This window comes from Emydura macquarii, unplaced genomic scaffold, assembly GCF_026122565.2.
Source record: "Emydura macquarii macquarii isolate MOO-44397 ecotype Brisbane River unplaced genomic scaffold, CSIRO-AGI_Emac_v2 contig_967, whole genome shotgun sequence".
In the NCBI taxonomy this organism is placed as follows: Eukaryota; Metazoa; Chordata; order Testudines; family Chelidae; genus Emydura; species Emydura macquarii.
In genome coordinates this window covers 1,794,542-1,815,403 of record NW_027131104.1, presented here as the reverse complement: position 1 = coordinate 1,815,403, position 20,862 = coordinate 1,794,542, and the positions used below count along the sequence as shown (strand labels likewise).

Genomic DNA, 20,862 nt, shown 5'->3' with positions numbered 1-20,862 from the left:
AAGCACTATTGGACTAGTAGCACTCTAGTGATTTAGCCTGCATCCTCACTGCTAAGTCGATGGGTTACCAGCCTGAGTGAAAGCATTACTCAGGCTCTGGCTGACAGCCACAGATGAGCCAGCCAGACCGTGTTGAAAGCACTACTCAGGTCAGAGATTTTTTGTGTGAGGAGAGAAGGGGGATTAGGGATAACATCCAAATAAGAATCTAATTTAAACCTGCAGTGAAGACATACCTTTAGAACTAGGATGCTCAGTGACATTAATGCAAGACCTTACAGAGAACTGAGTAAGGGTTTCATCACCCCAACAACTGGAACTAACCAGTTCTAAAACTTGAACTAAATCTCAGCATCCACCAAAGAAACATTTATTCAAAGATACCTTTTACCTTGAATTGGCAGCCAACCTCAGACTATTCAAAACTGGAAGCCTAACAATTCTCCCACGGAAAGGAAGCAGTTCTATGAGACTGCACTGGTGACAGCCTGCTAGACTACTACATTTTGCAAGTTTCTGATATTTCCATCTGCATCCACTGCAACTTACAAGAACATTAGGTCTATGTAATCCTCTCATTTTAGAAAGAGGAGGATTTTATCAGCTCTGAGTGGAAGGTTTGACAAGGTGGTCTGACGCTGTAGTTGTACCATTGCTTTTATCTCAGATACTTCCAATCCTTGCAAGATCCTCTTAACCAGTTCTTAACTCAGGGATTGTTGAGTTTCTAAAACAAGTCCCCCTATAGTTTACTGTCCTCAGATAATTGGGTTTGCAGATAACCCACACAGAAGGTTAACAAAATTCTAATAATCTACTTTAACAAATGGATTTTCCCTAACTTCACTGCCTTAATAGCACTGTACTATGCAGACATTTTTAGGGAAACTAAAAAACCGTTATTTTATACTTGTGAAACTGGGAACATAAGTGAAACTCAACTGCAAAAAAAAAAAAAAAAAAAAAATCTATGAAGTATTGACCGATAACGAACAACTTTCTGGTACAGTTGCTTAAGTTTACTCAGTATGCATGCTCCACTAAAGTCATCCCTAAAATGTGACAGGAAATGGCTATTGGCCTCTCCTATTCACAGTAATTCAGTTCTATTGTTGGTTGAAACAAAGGTCTTTCAAACCACATCACCCGTTCCCAGGACATTTGACACCAGTTTATTAATATCATACACATAAGAGACATAAGTGGCAGCAATCCAGACCTACCAGTCTTAAATAACCTTGGAAAGACGGGTGACCACCACCACCAAAGGTTATGAAACCACAGTATTTATCCACAATTAGGACTATGCAATTACATTGCGTGGCTTTTCTGTGAGCCCTCCCCCCCCCCTTTTTTTTTTTTTGCAGGAACTACATTAAATATGTAGTCACAAAATAAAATGAAGTTACGCCATGGCATTTTAAATAGCTCTCTCCAGACCGCTTGAGAGGGGAACAATCATCTTTCCTCTAACAAACAACAATCAGACTCAAATCTGACACATTGATATTTGTAATGCCATCCAGCTGATCAATACTAGTGCCATAACTGTGATTCAGTTTTCCAGTCACCTCAAACACCCCTGCTGCAGGCTGCCAATCCCAGAAGCCTACTTCTATATTCAGAGGGAAAAAAACTTATTTCCTTGCAGACGACTGTTTAACACCATCTCTGACCTTAGCTTGCACCTCCTTCCTTTCCAACGCATGAGAACCTTCCCCACTACTCGATACTCCCATGTTGTAATATCAGCAAGTTCATGCAGAGCATTCTCCCATTTCCCTGATAGCACTACACATTCAGAGGTTAGGTACACCTCAACAAATTTGTTCCCAGATACCAGATCATACAGTATATTTACCATTTGAAACATCACGGGGGGGGAAGAGGGGGGGAACAAGAGAGAAAGTAACCCATGCTCTATTAAAAACATGGAAATTACAGACTGTCTTTCACAAGAAATAACTTGGTGCTAGAGTACATTTTTCAATCAAAATGCCATAAGGAGTTTTAGCATGTGTACTGAACACATATGTGCTACTAATATGTGTAAAGGAATAAATGACAAAATGCAAAATGTATACTTCCACTGGGAGAGAAATCAAAAGTCACTATTCAGATTGGGTCAGACAAAAAAGCAGAGTCTGGGCTTTAAATGCTGTAGAATTCCAGAGACCCTAACTTATTATAGTAGCCATCACTACAGGCTTGCCTACATTGAGCAGCAAGGCACTTCATATGGGTATGGCTTCTAAAGTCCACTATCATGCTGCACATTAATTGGTCCATGTAGATGCTGCTGGTGTGAACTAAAAGTTCCCTAGTGCGCTTTAACACAATGCTGTATGTTAGCGCACACTACGAAACTTTTAGTTTACACCAGTAGGGTCTACACGGACCAGTCAATGCACACCAAATTAGCGAGCTGTAGAAATCACAGCCCTGTAGCGTCTCTTGCTGTGCCATGTAGACAAGACATGTAGGCAGCTGCACGTGTCACATATAAAAAAAAGTTGATAACTGCCCACAGCGGGCAACACCACTAATCCTCTCTCAGTTGTTCTCACACACACAGAAAGGGCGCAGGAAAGCAGGAAAAGTGAAAATTCTGTCGCAGTGAGTTCCTCAGTGATGGAAGCCATAAGAAACTAGACAGAACTGCAAAACTATTCTTCAAAACCCGTAAGTAAAGCCCTCGCCAAAAGGATGGGGCCTGCACCGGGCTCTGAAGGATACCAAACTTGTGACGGAATTGGGGGGAGTGAGAACTACAGTGAAGGAACTTCCACAAACATCCTGTACCACTAGCCTCAAGAGGACACAAACAGGGGTGCATTTAAAACACTCCTGCTGATAAAGTGATGCACGTATGTACGCTATACATGGCCTGGATAGAGAGGCCACAGTGACTAAAAATATCATTAGCATGGATTGTACAGTACACTGTTTAGTTCAATTGCTTTAATAATGCAAAGGAAGGATGTATATGTTGCAAAGCAGGCATAAAATTCTATCGATACATTGATGTATAATAATTTTTTGGATACATTTTCTTCAAGGGTTACTACATTGCCTATGATTTAAATACATTTTGGGTAAGTTACTGCTAATTTTCATCCTCCCTACAATTACATATGGACCATAACTAACTGTAGAGGAACAAGAAGAACTTGAACAGCATCTTAGTTAATGCCTAATGCTGCTGCACATATGAACCCCTTTAAGGCCTTACTATTTTGCCACCATATGCAAAACATAACCCCAAATACTATATAATTGGTAACATGGATTTTTCTGAGGCTTGATCTACACTTACCTCGGTGATTCAGCGGCAGTCGATGGGAGTTACGCAAAGTACACAAAGAACATGCATAACTCCTGTCGACTTCTGTGCTTCTCTTCTGCGCGCCATCTTCACTGCACTGCGCCAACAGGAACCGCATTCCCGTCGACGCAGCGCTACGCCACTTGAGGAGGTGGTTTTAGTACGTCGACTTCTGGATCGACTGAGTGGGTCTTCACTGACCGATCCAGATAAGTCGATCTGACGGCGGCGACTTTGCCGCCGTCAGCGTAGACATAGCCTGAGTAATATGAGATATAAACCTGTCAGGCTTAGTTCAAGTACATTACCTTATTTCTGCTTTACCTTACCACTTGTCTAGCACTAATATTCCAGTAATGTAAAACTCTGTGGGCAGAAAATGTGTCGAAACAAGTAATCACGTACAAAGTTACAGCAAAACTGTTTTGCCATTTACTAATTTCTAAAGATTAAGTTTGTTTCCAATTCTATCACCCCCAAAGATTCAGTCTTTCCAGACTAAAGTTCATGCTACCTAAGTACACACTGTTTGGAAGAGCCTCTCACTAGAGGAGCAAGACAACCTCAATCTTGTCACCCCTTAAAATGTTACTGCTATCATACGATTAGTTATAGCACAGAACTGGAAGGCAGGAGATCAGAGTTCCGTTTCAGCTCTGCTACTGACCCACTGTTTCACCTTGGACAGTAATAGCTCTACCAACAAAACAGGGATAAAAGTTACATACTCTCAGGGGTCTTGCAAGGTTTTTTCGTTCATGTTTGTAAAAGTGCTCTGAGATTCTCAGATGAAAGATACTAAAGAAATGCAAGTTATTATGCAAGTACTGGATCCCAGTACACACACTGAAAAGTTAGATAACACTTTGTAGCTTCCTAGTTGATCCTTCCTATATGACTGCAGATTAGAATTTCAACAAAGCATTTGTCCATTTTCCCAGAATGGGTTAGTGGATTTGCCCTGCTGTACTGCTAGGTTAAGAAATATATGTTTTGCCAAGCTGTCTTATTTATAGCTTTGTTTTCTCAGCTCAATGTGCAAAATGCTTGGGAAGAACCAAAAGGACTGTCCCTGCAAAACCTCAGAAAGCTCAGTAACACCATTCAGTTTCAAAAAGGCACATGTACAGCCATTTACCTTAAGGAAAGTTGTCTGGCTCCAACTGACGTCTGTGTAAACTCCCACCCAAGACTGATGTCTGATTGCCAGGAAGAGCTTTCAATGGGCTCTTGCACCGATGGTTGGATTTGTAAAGATTAAGGTCAGATAGAAAAATGTGTGAGCTTTGATTTCAAGTTATGCTCTAATGGTTTGATACAGGGTTTAACCCCTTAATAACAAAGTGCTCATGCAAGACGAATAAAAACCAAAGCCCTCACCCATTCCATTGTTGTACGCAGTATTGTTGTAGTCCGTTCCAGTGTGACAGCTGATGTACCATAACCAGGGACAGAAGACTGCACCTAAGTGTCAGGCACTGAAAGTGTGGCTTTCACAAATGCACAAGTTGTTTTCAGACCCTCTGCCCCCTTCTTTAAGAGGATATCTGCCTTGTCCAGATGTCTCTAAGAATGCCATAGCTATTTCGGGGATGAGCCCCATGAACTACAAAAGACTCCAAAACAGTCGCTCTGTTGCCTCTTGTGCCACGTGTTGGAAGCCACTGAAGCTCCTCTTGGAGAAAAAAAAACTTTTTCTTTTTCCCGTTAAGAGATTCTGCTGACATTCCCAAAGATCAAGTCTTACTATTTTACAAGGTATTTAGGCAAAATTTGGCCATGGAATCACTCAGATATTCAAGAATGAAGATGAAATACAATTCTAATTCATTATCCCTAGGAAGGGCAACTGAAATATCCACTATAAAACAAATGTATGCTCTAATTCACATCAGTCAGAACATCAGATCAATAAAACTTCTGCAGGATCCTTTGCATGGATGGGCAGCCTTCCAGATTAAAGTAACAGATTGTGTGTGTGTTATATATGCATGTTTACTCACAATGTGACAGCGTTAAAATGAACTCAATACTAGTGTAGGAAATATACCTGCAGCTGTTCATCGATAAATTTTATATTTTTATTTTATTTCTTACCCTTTCCTCTAGGTTCCCTTCAGGACACTTATCAATCCCTAGCTTTACACTGAATGTAGAAGTATTTATTGTTCAATTCATTCCTCTCTCGCTCCCCACTTCTCCTCCCCCAGCCCATTCTGTGTAAACAGCAAAATAGAGCTACATACAGTGAAGTACTACTATACATGTTATGAACCTAGAATGAGGAATAGTCCTTGGAAGGCCATACTTTAGTTCTTTTCAGAAGGCCTACTAATGTTCCAAAGTAGTACAGAGCTATTTATGGAAAAATGTCTGTTGACACCATCGCCAGAATTTCAATAGGCTGCACAGCACAGAAGAGCCAGTGGTTAAGTTTGTGCTTGCAAATGCCAATACATTTGGAAATAATGTACTGTGATATTGTATTATATGTAAATATCAGACGCCTTTAAGCAACGACTTTCTTGATTTGTCACTGAAACATATATTGTGCAGTAAAAGCCTGGATTATCTTGATTTTTTTTTAAATCCACTCAGACATGCAATACAAAATGTAAAACATAAATATTTAATACCTAAGAAAAATACTACTTTCAAAAGCATAAGTAGAGTCTGGCAATGCATTTCAAACTCAGCCATTATAGTTCTCTAGCCCCGTGTGATTTTCCTGCTTGAGTTTTAGAAACATTATTTGAATTGAAGAGACCCCATTCCTTCAAGCCTCCTCACACACATTCTTTAAGCAATGATTTAATTCTAGATATTAAGGCTAAACTCAGAAGTTTGTAAGGCTCTTAATCCTCAAGTGTCAAGCTCTAGACCACATAGGAGCATCTCTCCTAGGGCACTGGGAAGGTGCTTTCCTTGAAGCAATCAAATGAAAGCAAACTTATTCTTACCTGCCATAATGGGAGTGAGGGGCAGAGAGAGAGAGAGAGAGACGCACACTAGATGGAGTTTCAGGCAGCATGCTGGAAAGCTCAGCACTTGTGAAGGTCACAAGTACAACTTAAATTTCCAACAGGGATGAATACACAGATCTATCAAATCATCACAGAATAAAAGCTTCTGATTACTTTACTCATTTAAAAACACAACTACTTTGATGGTTTATTTCTTTTTAATGTTTGCTTCATCTATTGTTTGTAGTGCCACTTGGAAGCTGGTAAATATTTATCCCTTTACCAATTTTTCCCCCCCTATTTGGCAAATATTTTCCTGTGTTTCTATTTTGGCACAAGTATAAATGGGTCCATTTATTCTCATTCTTTTTCAACTTCCTTGTTAGTATGGGTCTAATAACACTGTGGGATGGATTTTCAGAGACAGGGAACACCCACAACTCCAAATTATGTGAATGGAAGCTGCAGATCCTTGACACCTTTGAAAAATCAGGCCCTGTACTTATGCATTATACAGCACCTCGCAGAGAGGCAGTGTAATCTAGCAGTCTGAGCAAGACAGCTGCTTTGACCCAATCTACAGCCTTGGGTAAGTCATTTAACTTCTCTGCCTTATTCTCCTCATCTGTAAAATAGGGAAGCAAAAATTCTTCCTAGGAGCTATCAGGGTTATTTAACAGTTGTAAAGCAAGATATAAAATATTAAGCAGTCGCATTAACTGTAATCGAAGGATCTCAAAGCACATTAAAATTATTTAAGCTTCCCAACACACCCCTGAGAAAGACAGGCATTTTTTACAGATCAAGGAAACTGAGGCAGAGAGACTCCCCCCAACCTCATACAGCCAATCAGTGTTGATTCAGGATTACCACCTCACCTCCAGTTTCTCTGTATTCATGGTCCGTTTCCCTTCACTGGGAGATATCAATCTGACAAAATATTTCATTCTTTAGGAAAACCTCAACCAATGTAATGGCCTAACTCAGTTTGAGGGTGCCAGTCAACTCCAATTTGAGTGTCAGGGAAAAGACGCAACTCTTAGAATGGGAATTAATTTTAACACTGCTGCATGAACAGGTTTACACAGCAAAAGCGTGTTCTGTGAATGATCTTTTGCTGGGTTAGGCTATGGCAGGCTTGCAGAGGAAGAAGATTACACCAATGTTGTCCCGGAGCAGGTTATTTTCCCTACGGTCCATCAGGAGCATTGTATCAAGGCTCAGTGAGATCCTATCACTTTCAATGCTACCATTACCCCCTACCAGTCACGGGTGGCAAGCACCATTATGCAGGAGCGGCACCTCAGGAAGCAATATAGGAAGATGGATGACAAACAGACAGAGAAGCTGGCCTGGTAGTACATTGACAAAGCAGGATTTAGGAGCAGGCCTCACTGGCTCCCAGAAGCACAGAGAGGATGGGAACACCATGGAGGCTATACATTCAGCACTAAATGGAAGCAAGTGTTTTGTCTGGTTCAATAACAGCCACCTCTGACCACATAAAGGACTAGCGTCCATCTCAAAGAAGCCAACACCTTAAAGAGTTAACACCGTTTTGGACAGACAAGGTGGGTGAGGTAATATCTTTTATTGGACCACCTTGGACGCTTGTCTCTCCCCCAGTGGAAGTTGGTCCAATAAAAGACATTACCTCACCCACCCTATCCCTTTAATATTCTGGGACCAACATAGCTACGCCACCACCACCGCATACTTTTGGAAGGCATAAAAACCCCTCATCCTTCAGTTTTTAAGCCACTTTCTATTAGGGATTAGGATAAGACCTTCAAGGGGATAGACTACACCACATTAGTATAGACTCTTGCACCTTCTTCTGAGGCATATGGCACTAGACACTGTCAGACGGGATGGACCATGGGTCTGATCTGCTCTGTCAAGTCCTGTGTTACCAGCTCTCAGTCAGAGGGAGGGTCATTGCCTTCTAATGGAATCACAGTAAAAAAGGGATCCTGATACAACCCTGAATAGGAGGAGAAGGCAAGTGAAAAGGATTTAGGTAGATAACAGAGGAAAGGGTACAGGGTGAGAAACAGAAGGCATAAAATCTAAGAAAGACATGCAAGAGAAAGTGAAGCAACACGCTTTGCATGAAGAAAAATGACAACAGAAGTCTTCATTTACCAACCAGATTCTTTATGTACCTACATCTCCCTCCACCCTCACATGCCTGTCTAGCACTGGCCTCCTCTGTCCTCTTCACACAATCTTGTCACTGACGCTACGAGAGCCTTCTCCTTTGCAGCTCCTACCATCTGGAACAGCCTTCCTCAACTCTCCATCTCAAGTCTCAGCTGTAAACATCTCTTTTCTCCCTTGCCTTTAACTCTTAAAATTAAAAAAAAAAGAAGACAAGTTACATTTGTAGTGACATTGGTTAGAGTGTTTTGATGTTGGCATAAGAGACGCTGTAACAAAATTAAATTGTTCATTGCACTGGTAAATATTTACATAAAAGTCTCCTCCAGAACCCATTAAAATGTCAATCCTCTTCCCACTCCCAATTTGTAACATGGGAGAAGATTCCCTGATACATTTACAAACTGTTTTGCCATTATTTTGTGTAGGGAGAATGATAGCGGTCCAATGTTTAAAAAAATTTAAATGATACAACATCTTTTCCAAATCGTGTAAATTATCCTAACAGTGTATTGGCAACTGATCTACATATGCTAACATGCAACTAGTGGGTGCTTCTGCTCAGCCATCAGTACCAGGAAGTTTGCCTGGGCACTTTTGAAAATCCCAGACAATGTGTGTGCAGCCAAATATCACCTCTGAACCCACCCTATCTTCTCCCACTGCCAAATCCTCACTTGATGCCCTCGATGGAAGTCCATATTGCTATTTGCCCCTGCCCAAGGTTTTGAACATGCTGTCCACGGTGTGTAGAAGCTACGCTCTGCTTGCTTCCCATCCGTTCCATTTTGCGGCTTTAAAATCACTTCTACAAACCAGTGACCAATCTTCCCTTGACCGATCCCTCTCCTCCATTTGAGGCTTTTCTATGATTTCAGGTGCTGGTGAAGATGTTTTACAGGCAACAGGTGCCTCACACTAAAACTGCTGAATTGTCCTGAGTGACCTTGGACTGAGGTAGGGGGCAAACGAATGACACGTAGCACAGGCAGAGCAGCAGAGCCTGGAGAGCGCAGCATCATATAGCAATAAGGTTTTGAAAATCCAAAGGCCAGGCACCCAGCTGAGCTTGAGCTTTCAGACAGCTTGGGCACTTGATGTCATGAGCTGATATTTAAAAGGAAGGAAGGCGGGGGGGTGGGGAAGCAAACAAGCACAGCTCATAGTCTGAAAATACCCCTTTTTTGAACACACAAAACTAGGCAATGAAATCCTCTGCAAAGCACTCAAAGGAGGCCCTTTGAAAACTCACCTGTTAATATAAATGTGTCAGTTTGCCTAACTGTAAATTGTGGGTATTAGTTCTTGCCTATCACTTCAGGGGTATTGTGAGGCTTAATTCACTGGTGCATTGAAATCAGAGCACCTTACATGGGAGATGCTGTAAAAGCAAATAAGTACAACCATTTTATAGATAGGGAAACTGAAGGAGAGAGGGTAACTGATTTGCTTAAAATCACCGGGGGACTTCAAGTCAGAGATGCAGTTAAAACTCCAATTCCTCACTCCTAAATGTGTGCTTGCACCACACACCTCTCTGGAAAACAAGTCATGCAATGTAATTTTCCAAACAACAGTGATGTAGAAATTGAAGGAATTAAAAAAGGTCACTCAACACATGTATAAATGCGTCCCTGTGAAAAGCACAAAAGCCACGGAACCAATATGTATTTCTACTGGTTATGCTCCTTTTGCTGAACAGATGGTCAGGACCTCCTGGAAAAAAACGTCTTCTTTACAGGAACTATGATGTTTTTATTATGGACGAAATTGAAAGTTGATTTTAGTATGACTAACTCAATTGACTTTGAGATCTGCTATGACAATTTGCTTTTAAAAAATGAAAAATATTTTGGGAAAACAAGTCCTTTGTATCGAATGCACAAACATCGTACATAGGCATTATGTAGGTCACATCTGAATGTGACTTCTGTTTACTAAATTTTGCCACTGTTGCCATCACTGCTTTGAAGAATCAAAGAACTTTTTTGGAATATTTTGCCACTTAGCAGTGACCAAAAAAAAAAAAAAAAAATCTAGCAGGATTTAACAAACAACTAGGAATTCAGTGCAAATTGTAAAATACAAATATGCAGTATGAAATCTTTGTCAGCTTAGCTATCCTGGAATATACGCAGTTTATGCAGATAATTGAAAACAATTACTCAAAATCATTAAGTGCAAAAACAGTATTTTCATGAGGAGTTGCTATTTATTCCCAAAATCAGTAATTCAAAAAATTCAACTGAAAATGCTAAGAAAAACCATTTTACAGAGGATGTACCTACCCGAAGAATCAATCTATCTTAGAAGGCCGATTTTCTATCCTCTCCCACTGACCCTAAAACGTCTGCCTGTAGTTCCAAAATTAGATGCAAGCACAATGCCTGGGGGTTTTAACATGCAACCCAAATAGGCTGGTTTGTCTTAAAATGTTGCTATCACTTGTGGATTCTCTAAATGCAAAGAACATTTTTATAAAGACTGTCTGCCCAAGATAATTACTTCTTCTTCAGTGATTAACAAAAGAGTGGTGAGTTAGAAGAGAAGAGCTTGCAGCAGTTCCTAGCTCTGCAACTGAATTACTATCAATGTCTGAAAATAGTCATTTGAGGTTTCTGTAATATTATAATCTTCAGTAGCACCACCAGAGTTCAGGCTCTGACAGCCTATAATTCCATTATAAACCTTGATTTTCAAGGGAGCATAATCTAACCATTTCCAGGTCAGATTTTGTTTTGTTTTAAACCAACATGCCGCTTCATTTCAACAAGCAATCATGTGGCCTTAAATGTAGCCTATGGGGATGTTTTCAAAACAACTAACATATTTCTGGTTGAAAAATAACCAGAGAATGAACACAGTATTTTCAGTGGAGGATGCTGAGTTACGTAACTCCATACTACACCATACCAGGATATTTCAACACATCTCCTCTTTCAGAGCACAAGAAACCTTTTCGATTACACCTTTTCTTCCTAGGGCATTATCACAACTATCAAGTTTTCCTCCTTCACCTTCCTTTGAAGACCCATGCAATACAATTTCATCAAGCATGGAGCAGGGGAAAATAGTTCTAACCAGTACAAAAATCAGATCTATTTACTGTATCCTATGTATTGATATAATGATCATTGGCACTGTAGAAATACGTACGTAGATAAAAAGTGCTATAGTAGCATCATAATGTAGTTGTAACTTCACTCTTTTTAATACTAAACACAGAATTCTCTGATTTACAAGAATGATATCTAGCATATGCCAGGGCAGGCACAGTTTTGTTCAAATTTCTTTTAATTCAGTCCATCTCTTTTTGAGTTTAAAGAACTATTGAGGATCACCCTGCTTCCAGCAGCCCTCCACCCCTAGAAGATAAGTTCCTGGAGAATCGGTCTGTCAATCGATATTAGCCAAGATGGTCAGGGACCCAACCCATGCTCTGGATGTCCCGAAACCTCTGACTACCAGACACCGGGACTGGACGACAGGGGATAATTGTCCTGTTCTGTTCACTCTCTCAGAAGACAGGCTACTGAGCTAGATGGACCATTGGTCTAACCCTGTATGGCCATTCTTGTGTTTATTGATTTTGTTGAAACTAATGCATCTCTCTTTATGAGCAATACCACCCATGATGCTGAACACAGGCCAGGGAATAGTGTTAGTTAATTGTTGTCATGTTCACACATTGCTTTTGTGTGGGTTTGGCAAACACACACACACACAGGCTATTTCATATGTAATTTTCTGTAACAAAAGTAAATATTAAAAAGTTCTTTACAATCTAGAGAGGGGTGGCTTCCAGATTCTAAGACTTGAAGTCTAGCTTGGGGCTTTAAGAACAGTAATTCTTTTAAACCACAAACAGGAAGGAGACAGAGTTAAAGATCAGCAGTGATTCAGGATGTTTGGCTCTCCATTACTAAATTTTAACCATTCTTTTCAGCCAATGTTTTAAATTTGGGTCCTTCTGGGATGACTTTTTAAAATGTTGATATTAGATAGTTTATATTGTTGGGTTTTATTAAAAGATAAACAAAATTTTGAAAAATGTTTTTAAGCCCTGTTCTTCCCAAATAGCAACTGGCATTCCCTTTTTGTTGTTTGTATTGCAGTAGGACCAAAAAACGCCAACTAAGACCCCATTAACTTAGGTCCTGTAAAAACCACAGTAAGAGACAGGCCCTGCCTCAAAAAACTTACCATCTAAACAGACAAGCCAAAGAATAGGAGGGGAAACAGAGGTAGAGAGAGGGGAAGTGAGTTGCCCAAGGTCACATGGCAAGTCAGAGGCACAGCTAGAAATGCAACCCAGGTCTCTTAATTCCAAGTTTACTGTCCTATCATTAGGATTTCTTCTTTCTTTGCAGCTCTACCAAAGTATGCATCATTCCATGATGTCACAGCTATCACAAGAACCCTGCTGAACCATGGAAGTGTCTAAAAGGGGTTCATCTAAGTGGCCTTTTTAGAAAAATAATTGCCAGTGGTGGCTTTGATCCTCTAGTCTAGAATGTGCCAGATGTTATATATTTATCTGTATTATAGTATTACTAGGTCAGGCTCCAGTCACAGATCAGGGCCCCACTGCGCTAGGCACCATATAAACAAGAAAGAAACAGTTTCCTACCCCACAGAATTTACAATCCAAGCGAAAGACTGCATACATTTATTGTTTCTTGACAGACAGACTGTTGGAGCACAATGCAACCATTCGGATTACCACATTAGGTAGTGGTCAAAGCACAAAAGGTGCCTAGCCAATGTCAACTCTAGAGAGTGTCAAGAGTAAGAACTAGACCGTTCAATTTCTAGGAATACGGAGGTCCATTTAAAACTACCAGCTGAATGCTCTTTGTTCTTTCGGGGCATTCAGTATATAAAAATATATTCAACTCTTATTTAGATTACGATGGTTCCCAAAATATACTAGGCACTTTCCAAAGAGAGGAAGACACAGCCACTATCTTGGAAAGCTTAGCCATGTCTGAAAAGATGAGTCTTGCAAATTGAAGGGGTACAGGAAATAAGTAGGGTGATCATCATGGTGGTAGGAACCCATTTCGTTAGTTCTACATTTGGTTTAGTTTTTACATGTCAAATATCCCGGACTGCACCTCCAATGACTTCTTCATTACTCCCTGACTGGTGCTTATCCACAAACTGATGTTACAAAAACTACTGAAGTAGTTTTTTCCATCAAAAACACCAAATCCTAATTAAGCTCTCTCTCTCCTCTCTCATTCCTTCCTCAGCATCATGAACTGAGCCTCGCATTCTGTGCCCTCACCATAACTGCCTGCTGCAAATTTCTCTCTACTCCTGGTGCACAAGTCCTCAATCCATATAGAAATAAGACATTAAAAAAAAAAAAATCACTGCTAATGTCAGGATGGCGGCTAGAGTAATGACACCCCTTCTCTTCCTCCTCTCCATTCTACCTCCTGGTGTTGCCATAGTTTGCAGAAATTTTGGATGGCAAAGAATAGAGGATAAGGCACAGAGTGTATAAAAAATAATAAATTTCAACAACAGTTATGATCTTCTTTTGAAATTATAAAGTATCAGCCTGTTTCTAACTCCTTGAATGTAGAACACCATACAGTGCTTTGAAAGGTTTTTATCTCCCAGATTTCCCTAACATGAGAGTTCATGTTTCAAATACGAAAACCACTAAAAGTTGATTTAAGATTGCCAATTTACTTCAGATGTCTCAACACTTATGGTTTGTATATGTTTTGCTCAGGCGATTTGGGTCAAATTTGGCCCAATATTTACTGTAGACGTTTGTACAGACAGCTCCTACAAAACTTAACGAAAACATTTACATTTGTCTTCTCTCTTTTTAAAATTCAAATGGGACATTTTTAAACAAGTGCCACATTCCCCTACACTTATCCCTGTTCTACACACAACATTGTACAGATAAAACTAAATAGGTTACTTTATACAGATTTAGCATCAATATAACAAAGAGTGTGATTTTATATGGATTTAGTTAAACAGATAAATTTTTTTATGTGGACATTTGTGTTGATTTAGCTTCTGCACAGGTGCAAGTTAAACCAATATAAGCCAGGTTTAAACAGATATGAATGTTCATATACAAACCAGCACTGACTTAACAAAACTGATTTAAGTTAAACAGATGCAGCTTGTGCATATATAAGCACTAAGTGTTTGTAATATAAATATTGTAAGGTGCGTATAAGAGAAACTTACTGAAATTTCACAATAACGAAAGTGCAAGTACTCTATCCTTCTATACTGAAAGAAATGCAAGAAGTAAACTGCATAAAGTGATAAGTAAATCAGAGTTTTTAAATTGTTTCAGTTTTAACAAACCAAGATACTAGTATTACAAGGAATTTGTTTTTAAATTTTGTATATTCAACGCAGTTGTCTTTTTAAAATCACTTTTTAAAACAAAAAACCCACATACTAACTGCAATCTTACAATAACCAGCATTTTTCCTCAATAATCACAGCATGTGACCTCTAGTCCATTCTTGTAAGAAGGCAATACACATAAGTTTGAAAGAACACCCCTCTCTCAAGGCTCAGACAGCAACATTCTTGTAAGCTTTCAATACGCTGCCTGCTTACAAGGAAGAAGCAGAAAGGCAGGCAGAGAAACAGGTTATCAGCCTAGTCTTAAAGCCATAGCACATTTATTCCCGTGCAATTTAAGGAGCTACTCCACAGACCAGAAACATGTAAAACTATAGTCCCAAATTCACAAAGAAGGACTATGAAAGGGTATATTTCCACAGTACATAGCCAGTAATAGAACAAATGCAAGGAAATACATTTAAGAAATGCAATTAAACGTAGTATTTAAACTATTGGAAGAGTATTTCAAGGATAAAGAATCTACCTCAAGTATATCAGTACTTTTAAATAGTTGGATGGGAGCTGAAGTTACAGTTTAATTAGATGGACAGACATCTTTTAACTGTTCTGTAAGGATTTTCAGCATGTCATGTGGGAGTCAGCCATATGGATAAAAGAGAAATCCAACTCACAAAATCTATTATAGTCAAATCCTCCCACTTCCATTTTCCTAGGGACTTCACTTAAGCACAATTTGACTGCAAAAATAAAGCCCTATGTACGCTAAAGAAGCCCTGTAACATGCACTAAAGAAACCTTTTACAAAACATGATATAGCTGACTATGAAGTCATTGTAATCTTCTTTGTCGCTATCCAGGGACAGCTTGCACAATGAGCAACTTATAGGTTTTGTACAATTAAGAATGGATATTTATACAAAAAATTGTTAAAAGCAACACAGAGTATCCTGATGAAATTCAAACTAGTTAACGTACTCTTGGCTTGTCACTCCACTCATAGTTATTGCAGCTGTCAGGAAGTGAGAGACTAGTAAATCATCTTTCATACTAAGTCTAGGAGCTATAGTATTTAAGAACAAATAGGGAAGTTAAGAATTGAGATTGGCTCTTGGATTTCCAGATCCTTGGAAGATCCACTTCATTACAGATATACACAAAAACCCCTCATCCGTTAATATATTCAATGGAACAGATGTATGAACATCAACAGAACAACTCTAATGTTCTTCTGTCTGATTTCATAGGCTCCGTCTATTAGGGGAGAAATATGTACAAGCACCTGCTACAGAGGCAGCGTCAAGATGTCCTCAATTGTTTGCATTTAATTCAAAAGCCAGGTAGCTGCAGAATGTCAATTAACATCAAATCTACAGAAATTCAAGTCCGGTAGGAAAAAACTGTACAACAGTTATATAAATGGTTATTAACGTTCAATCTTTAAAATGCATTTGCTGAACAATTTAAAATGTATCCATTTTACATAAAACATATCAAAGGTATTTGTTATAACCTCTCTTTCAGTTTGTAGGCATCAGACAAAACCTCTGAAGGGCATCATTTCCATACGTTGCAGGTCACAAATAAAAACAAAACACTTGTGTCCACACAGTAGTAGCAGTTCGAGACAATTTAATATTTAGCCTTCCAGAATTTAAATCTGACCATGTCAAAAGTGGAAATAACGGAAATGAAACGTAAATATTTCTCTCATTTGCCTTTAAGTTAGTGTATGCCGGACAGGTAAATGCTGCATATCCTGAATAAATCACACACCCAACACCCAAAGTCAACTTTTTGGAAGAGAAAATGTTAGGTCCAGGTCTTGCAAGCTGCTCTGCATAAATGAACCCCTACAGCCAGAGGGAATTTCATCCAAATCAGAAGGGCTCTGCCCACATGAAGAAGTAAGCAGGATAAAGGGCCCTGTTCAGCCCAGAAGTCTGAACTGTCAAAAGGAAATAAAGACCTTTCCTTCCATGAATCAAGACAAAATTGGAAGATTTATAAATGGAATGTTTGCATCCACAACTGGAGGCAGCCATCTTGCTACAAATGTGACATGTCACCGGCAATGTAGCAGTCCTATACTACAAAAGTTTAAGGCAGTTTTCAATAATTCTTCGCCATGAAAGATAATTAATACTTAAAAAGTAAGTTTGTACAAATATTCCACTTCAATTCTGATCGTTAATGCAAGATGGAAAGATTTACTTGATACTTATGTAACACCCTTACATCTTCGAAGTGCTGTGCTCACATTAATTAATCCTCACAACACCCTCGTAAAGAATGTAAGCATAATTATCTCCATTTCACTGATGGGGAAAACAGATAAGTCAGTAGCTCTGTCTCACCTGAGGACTATGTCATGTGACTGATATTTTGGAAAACAAACAACTACTGTTGCAATCTATGGGCCAAATTCAACTCTGACGTAAGCAGCAGCAGGATCATGGACATCAGTTGAATTACACCCACGTATACCTCACGTAAGTTTGATCCCATGCCTGGATGTTTCCACTGACTTTCCTGCTTCTCTAAAATTATATACAGTAAAACCCAGTTCTGAAGGAGAAACTTCAGCAATGAGGATAGACTCAAACATCCTTGCTAAATTCAGCTATCAACAATTAAATTAATTCACAGTAATAAAAGTTTGTTCTTACCTTCTGCTACATCGTCATCTATAGCCCCTTTCACCTGAGAAAAACACCACTGAATGTCATTCCCTCCTCCTCCAGCTCCTAGAAAAAAAACAAAACAAAAACAAAAAAATAAACCCCCATTAAATCAGGCAGTGAGTTTTGTGTTTACTCTAGTAAACACAGAGACAGTATCCACCGCCGGCAAGTGACACACTTTAGACAGTACTGTACACACCTGCAACAACCAACATTTCTTATGCAAAGGCAGCAGTTCCAAAACTTGATTACAAACTGTTTCCCCACAACTCCACCCCCACTCTCCAAATCCTGATACTGCTTTTGTCAGTGATTTGCCCAACATCCAAGGCAACATCCGTCAAAAGTAGTGGCAGGAATGATAAAAAAGTTACTTTCTACAATTGTTGAAAACTCACAAGACTATAAAAAACAAGCACAGCTAGTGTTAATAAACTATGCTATATTAAAACAAGCATCAACACTCCGTATATTTCATAATACCTTTTTTTTTTTTTTTTTTTTTTATTTAAAAACTTCAGTGCCTGCTAAAAAAACAGAGCACTTTATTTACAAGTGACTTAAATTTCAAAGTAAATATTAGGAGCCAGAATGGCCCTACAAGTTTTCCAAATATTTCAAATGATTAAACGTTTTCAAATTATGATACGGAAACAATTCATTTTCTTTTGGAAAATACATAACACCACCTACGTATTTCAGACTACAGAAAACAAGTTTTAAAGGAAGTTTATAATCCTCTCCCTCTTTCCCCATAGACGTACCAAAATAAATCATCAGGCTTAGGTTTTAAAGAAAGCAACAAATATGTTCAACAAACTGAACAATCTGCTTGAAGTTAAGAGCAAGTTTAACTACCATAGAAAATGGATCGAAGAGAAAACTTCAGGAACATAACCGCCTCAGCGGAAGGTAGCGATTCATTTGAACCTTGACACCAAAAACGCACACACAAAAAACCACCCATTTCATTCTTAACAAATCACTGGGCTAGGTCCCAACAGGAAGAGAGATTGAAACAAGTTTGCTCTGTCTGCAAGAGGCTGTCAAAATGGAAATTCTCCATCAACCCACAACAAATGCAGCTTGCAAAGCATTAATCCAATGCAACATTTTTGGGAAAGGGGGCATGCAGGAATGACTCCTCAACCCTTCTCTCTCCATCAAAGATCAAGAGGCTGCCTGAGCATTTGGAGGGGGGGAAGGAAGGGGGGAAGAAAGAGTGTCTGGAAAGGATCAGACTATGATCTGTATTTGGAGCTTCTTACAAAATCCAGGAACCAAGGGGAGACAACCTGAACTCTAGAATCAGCCAAGGTGATGGGGGAAATCTTATCAAGATGTCAATCTACACAATATGAATGGCAACGTTTGTTCTGGATACATGTATTGGAAAAGTATTCCACCCATAGCATCTTTCCCAACCACCCACAAGCCTATCCACACAATTTCTTGTGCTCCCCCACTTCTGCTATTTAACTCTTTCTTTTAACACCATGGAAGCATTTTGAGCATGATTATTTGCAAGAAAAAGCAATATACCGTATGCAGCCAACTGTATTTTAACGTTTATACAACTCGCTACATTCAAGGCCTTGTTTCCATTGATTAAAAAGAAAAGGAAGGAGAAGGGTAGAGGGGCAGAGCGTGGGGAGGGGAGGAAGCAAGGTGCAAACCTAAATACAGCCTCCCATGCTGTTCTATAGAATGCAAGGCACTGAAGAGGCAATTAATTTGCGGAGGAGAGGAATGAACATATCACCAGAAGATAAAATTAAAAGAGGAGAAGTAAGAGGAAGACTCATCTTGTGCATGTGGATCAATTGTTATCTTACAAATTGCACTTTAGGATGCGAGATGAGCTATCTGCAAAATGGAGAATGAACATAAACCTCCAGAATTGAGAGAAGGAGAAATAAAAACACCTTCCTCTATTGCACACACTCGGAGACACCTGAATTTTCTAAAACTACATCCTCTTCCCAATTTCACCTTTATCTGCAGATACCCTGCAGTAGGGCACAACTACACTCCAAACACAATAACATCTGCACCCTACGGCCACCCGCCTGTACACATCTGCACCCCTACAAACTGCACTTCAAGAATGCAACACATAAAAGCCATTCCCCCGCAAAACCAGAAAGTCTAGGGAAGAAATGTAAAAAAAATAAAAAAAATAAAATAAAAAAAAAAGACACGCCCTGCTTGGAAATGTACTAACACGTTGAACTTCAGAAATACCAGGCTTCTCTCAATCTCAGCGACCACCACCACCTTTCTTGTGAAAGGCAAATGTTTTTTTTGCAGGCAGGGAAGCAAGAGAGGAGAAATCAACCCAGATTTCCAGAAGGAAAGAGAAATTAAAAAGAAGGGCGAGGGAAAGAGACACAGACTCGGGCCCCCTGCACGTTGCATTTCAGGGTCCAAGGTTCTAGGAATGCACATTAAAACAAAAAGAGGAAGAGGAAAAGAAACCGAGCCACATTGTCAGAGGAAGGAATAAAAAGAGACCAGGGGAGGGGGAATGAGAAGGAAGGGGAAAGGAGAGCGCGATATGCCCAGCAAGTCTGCCACCGCCACACACAACTGGCAGCACCAGCGCAGGTTTGCAAGCCGCTTGCAAAGGCCATTTTCGTGGCCTCACCTGGCCCTTTCACGCGCATCCCCCCGCCCCTCCAGCGCCATGGGCAGCGGGGGCCGGCCCCCGGGAAGGAGGGGGGCACTCTCCCCCTTACCTGCCATGTTGGGCTCCCAATAGCGGCCGGGGCTGATAGAGCGGCCTCTCAGCTCTAGGAACGGCCCCCTTGGCCGGGCCGATGGCGAGCGTGGAGGGAGGATGGCGGCAGATTGACCCGGGGGGGAGGGAAGGGGGGGAGCGGTAAAGCCGGCTCCGTTCGGCTTCCCCCGCTCGTCTTCGCCTCCGTCTTTCCTTTCCTGCCCGCTCCTCCCCCCCGCCCCCCCCTCGGCCAAGATTCTACTTTCAAAATGGCGCCGGCGGAGCTGGGGGTGACGTCAGTCGGAGAGGGGCGGGGTGAGAACTCCAAAGAGAAGGAGCGGGGGCGGGGGGGAGCGGGCGGAGAAGAAGAAAGTTGACTCGAGTTTGCGGCTGGGGCTGCTGCTGCTGCTGCGCTCTCTGGCGCCTCTGCACTAGCTAGTCCGCCCAGCCCCTTGCCAGCTGCACCCCCATGTCCGCCCAGCCCCTGCCAGCCAGCAAACCCCATGCACTGGGGTTTACCGCAGCCACACATCTGCCCAGCCCATGCCAGCGGTGCCCACACATCCGCCCCGCCGAGGGTGACCCGATGTCCCGGTTTTATAAGGACAGTCCGGATATTCAGGGCTTTTTCTTATATAGGCTCCTATTACCCTACCCTCA

The 20,862-nt window shown here is 40.5% G+C and overlaps 1 protein-coding gene across 4 annotated transcripts in view; it reads right to left on the bottom strand.

Annotated features, from left to right (window-relative positions):
* The window catches only part of PPP2R2A (protein phosphatase 2 regulatory subunit Balpha), a 51,556-nt gene extending 31,114 nt beyond the window's left edge, over positions 1–20,442 (bottom strand). For 2 of the 4 annotated variants that reach the window (XM_067543725.1, XM_067543724.1), the window contains exons 1-2: positions 20,222–20,442; positions 17,469–17,546 (exon numbers count right to left, since the gene is read on the bottom strand). Coding sequence is in view for 3 of the 4 variants with exons in the window: in XM_067543724.1 (XP_067399825.1) it covers positions 17,469–17,546; positions 20,222–20,228 (85 nt within the window). In the remaining variant the exon portion in view is untranslated. Of the gene's footprint in view, positions 1–17,468; positions 17,547–18,247; positions 18,394–20,221 lie in introns of those variants that run through there. The other 2 variants (XM_067543722.1, XM_067543723.1) reach the window with 2 other exon arrangements.
* Positions 20,443–20,862: the final 420 nt, after the last annotated feature.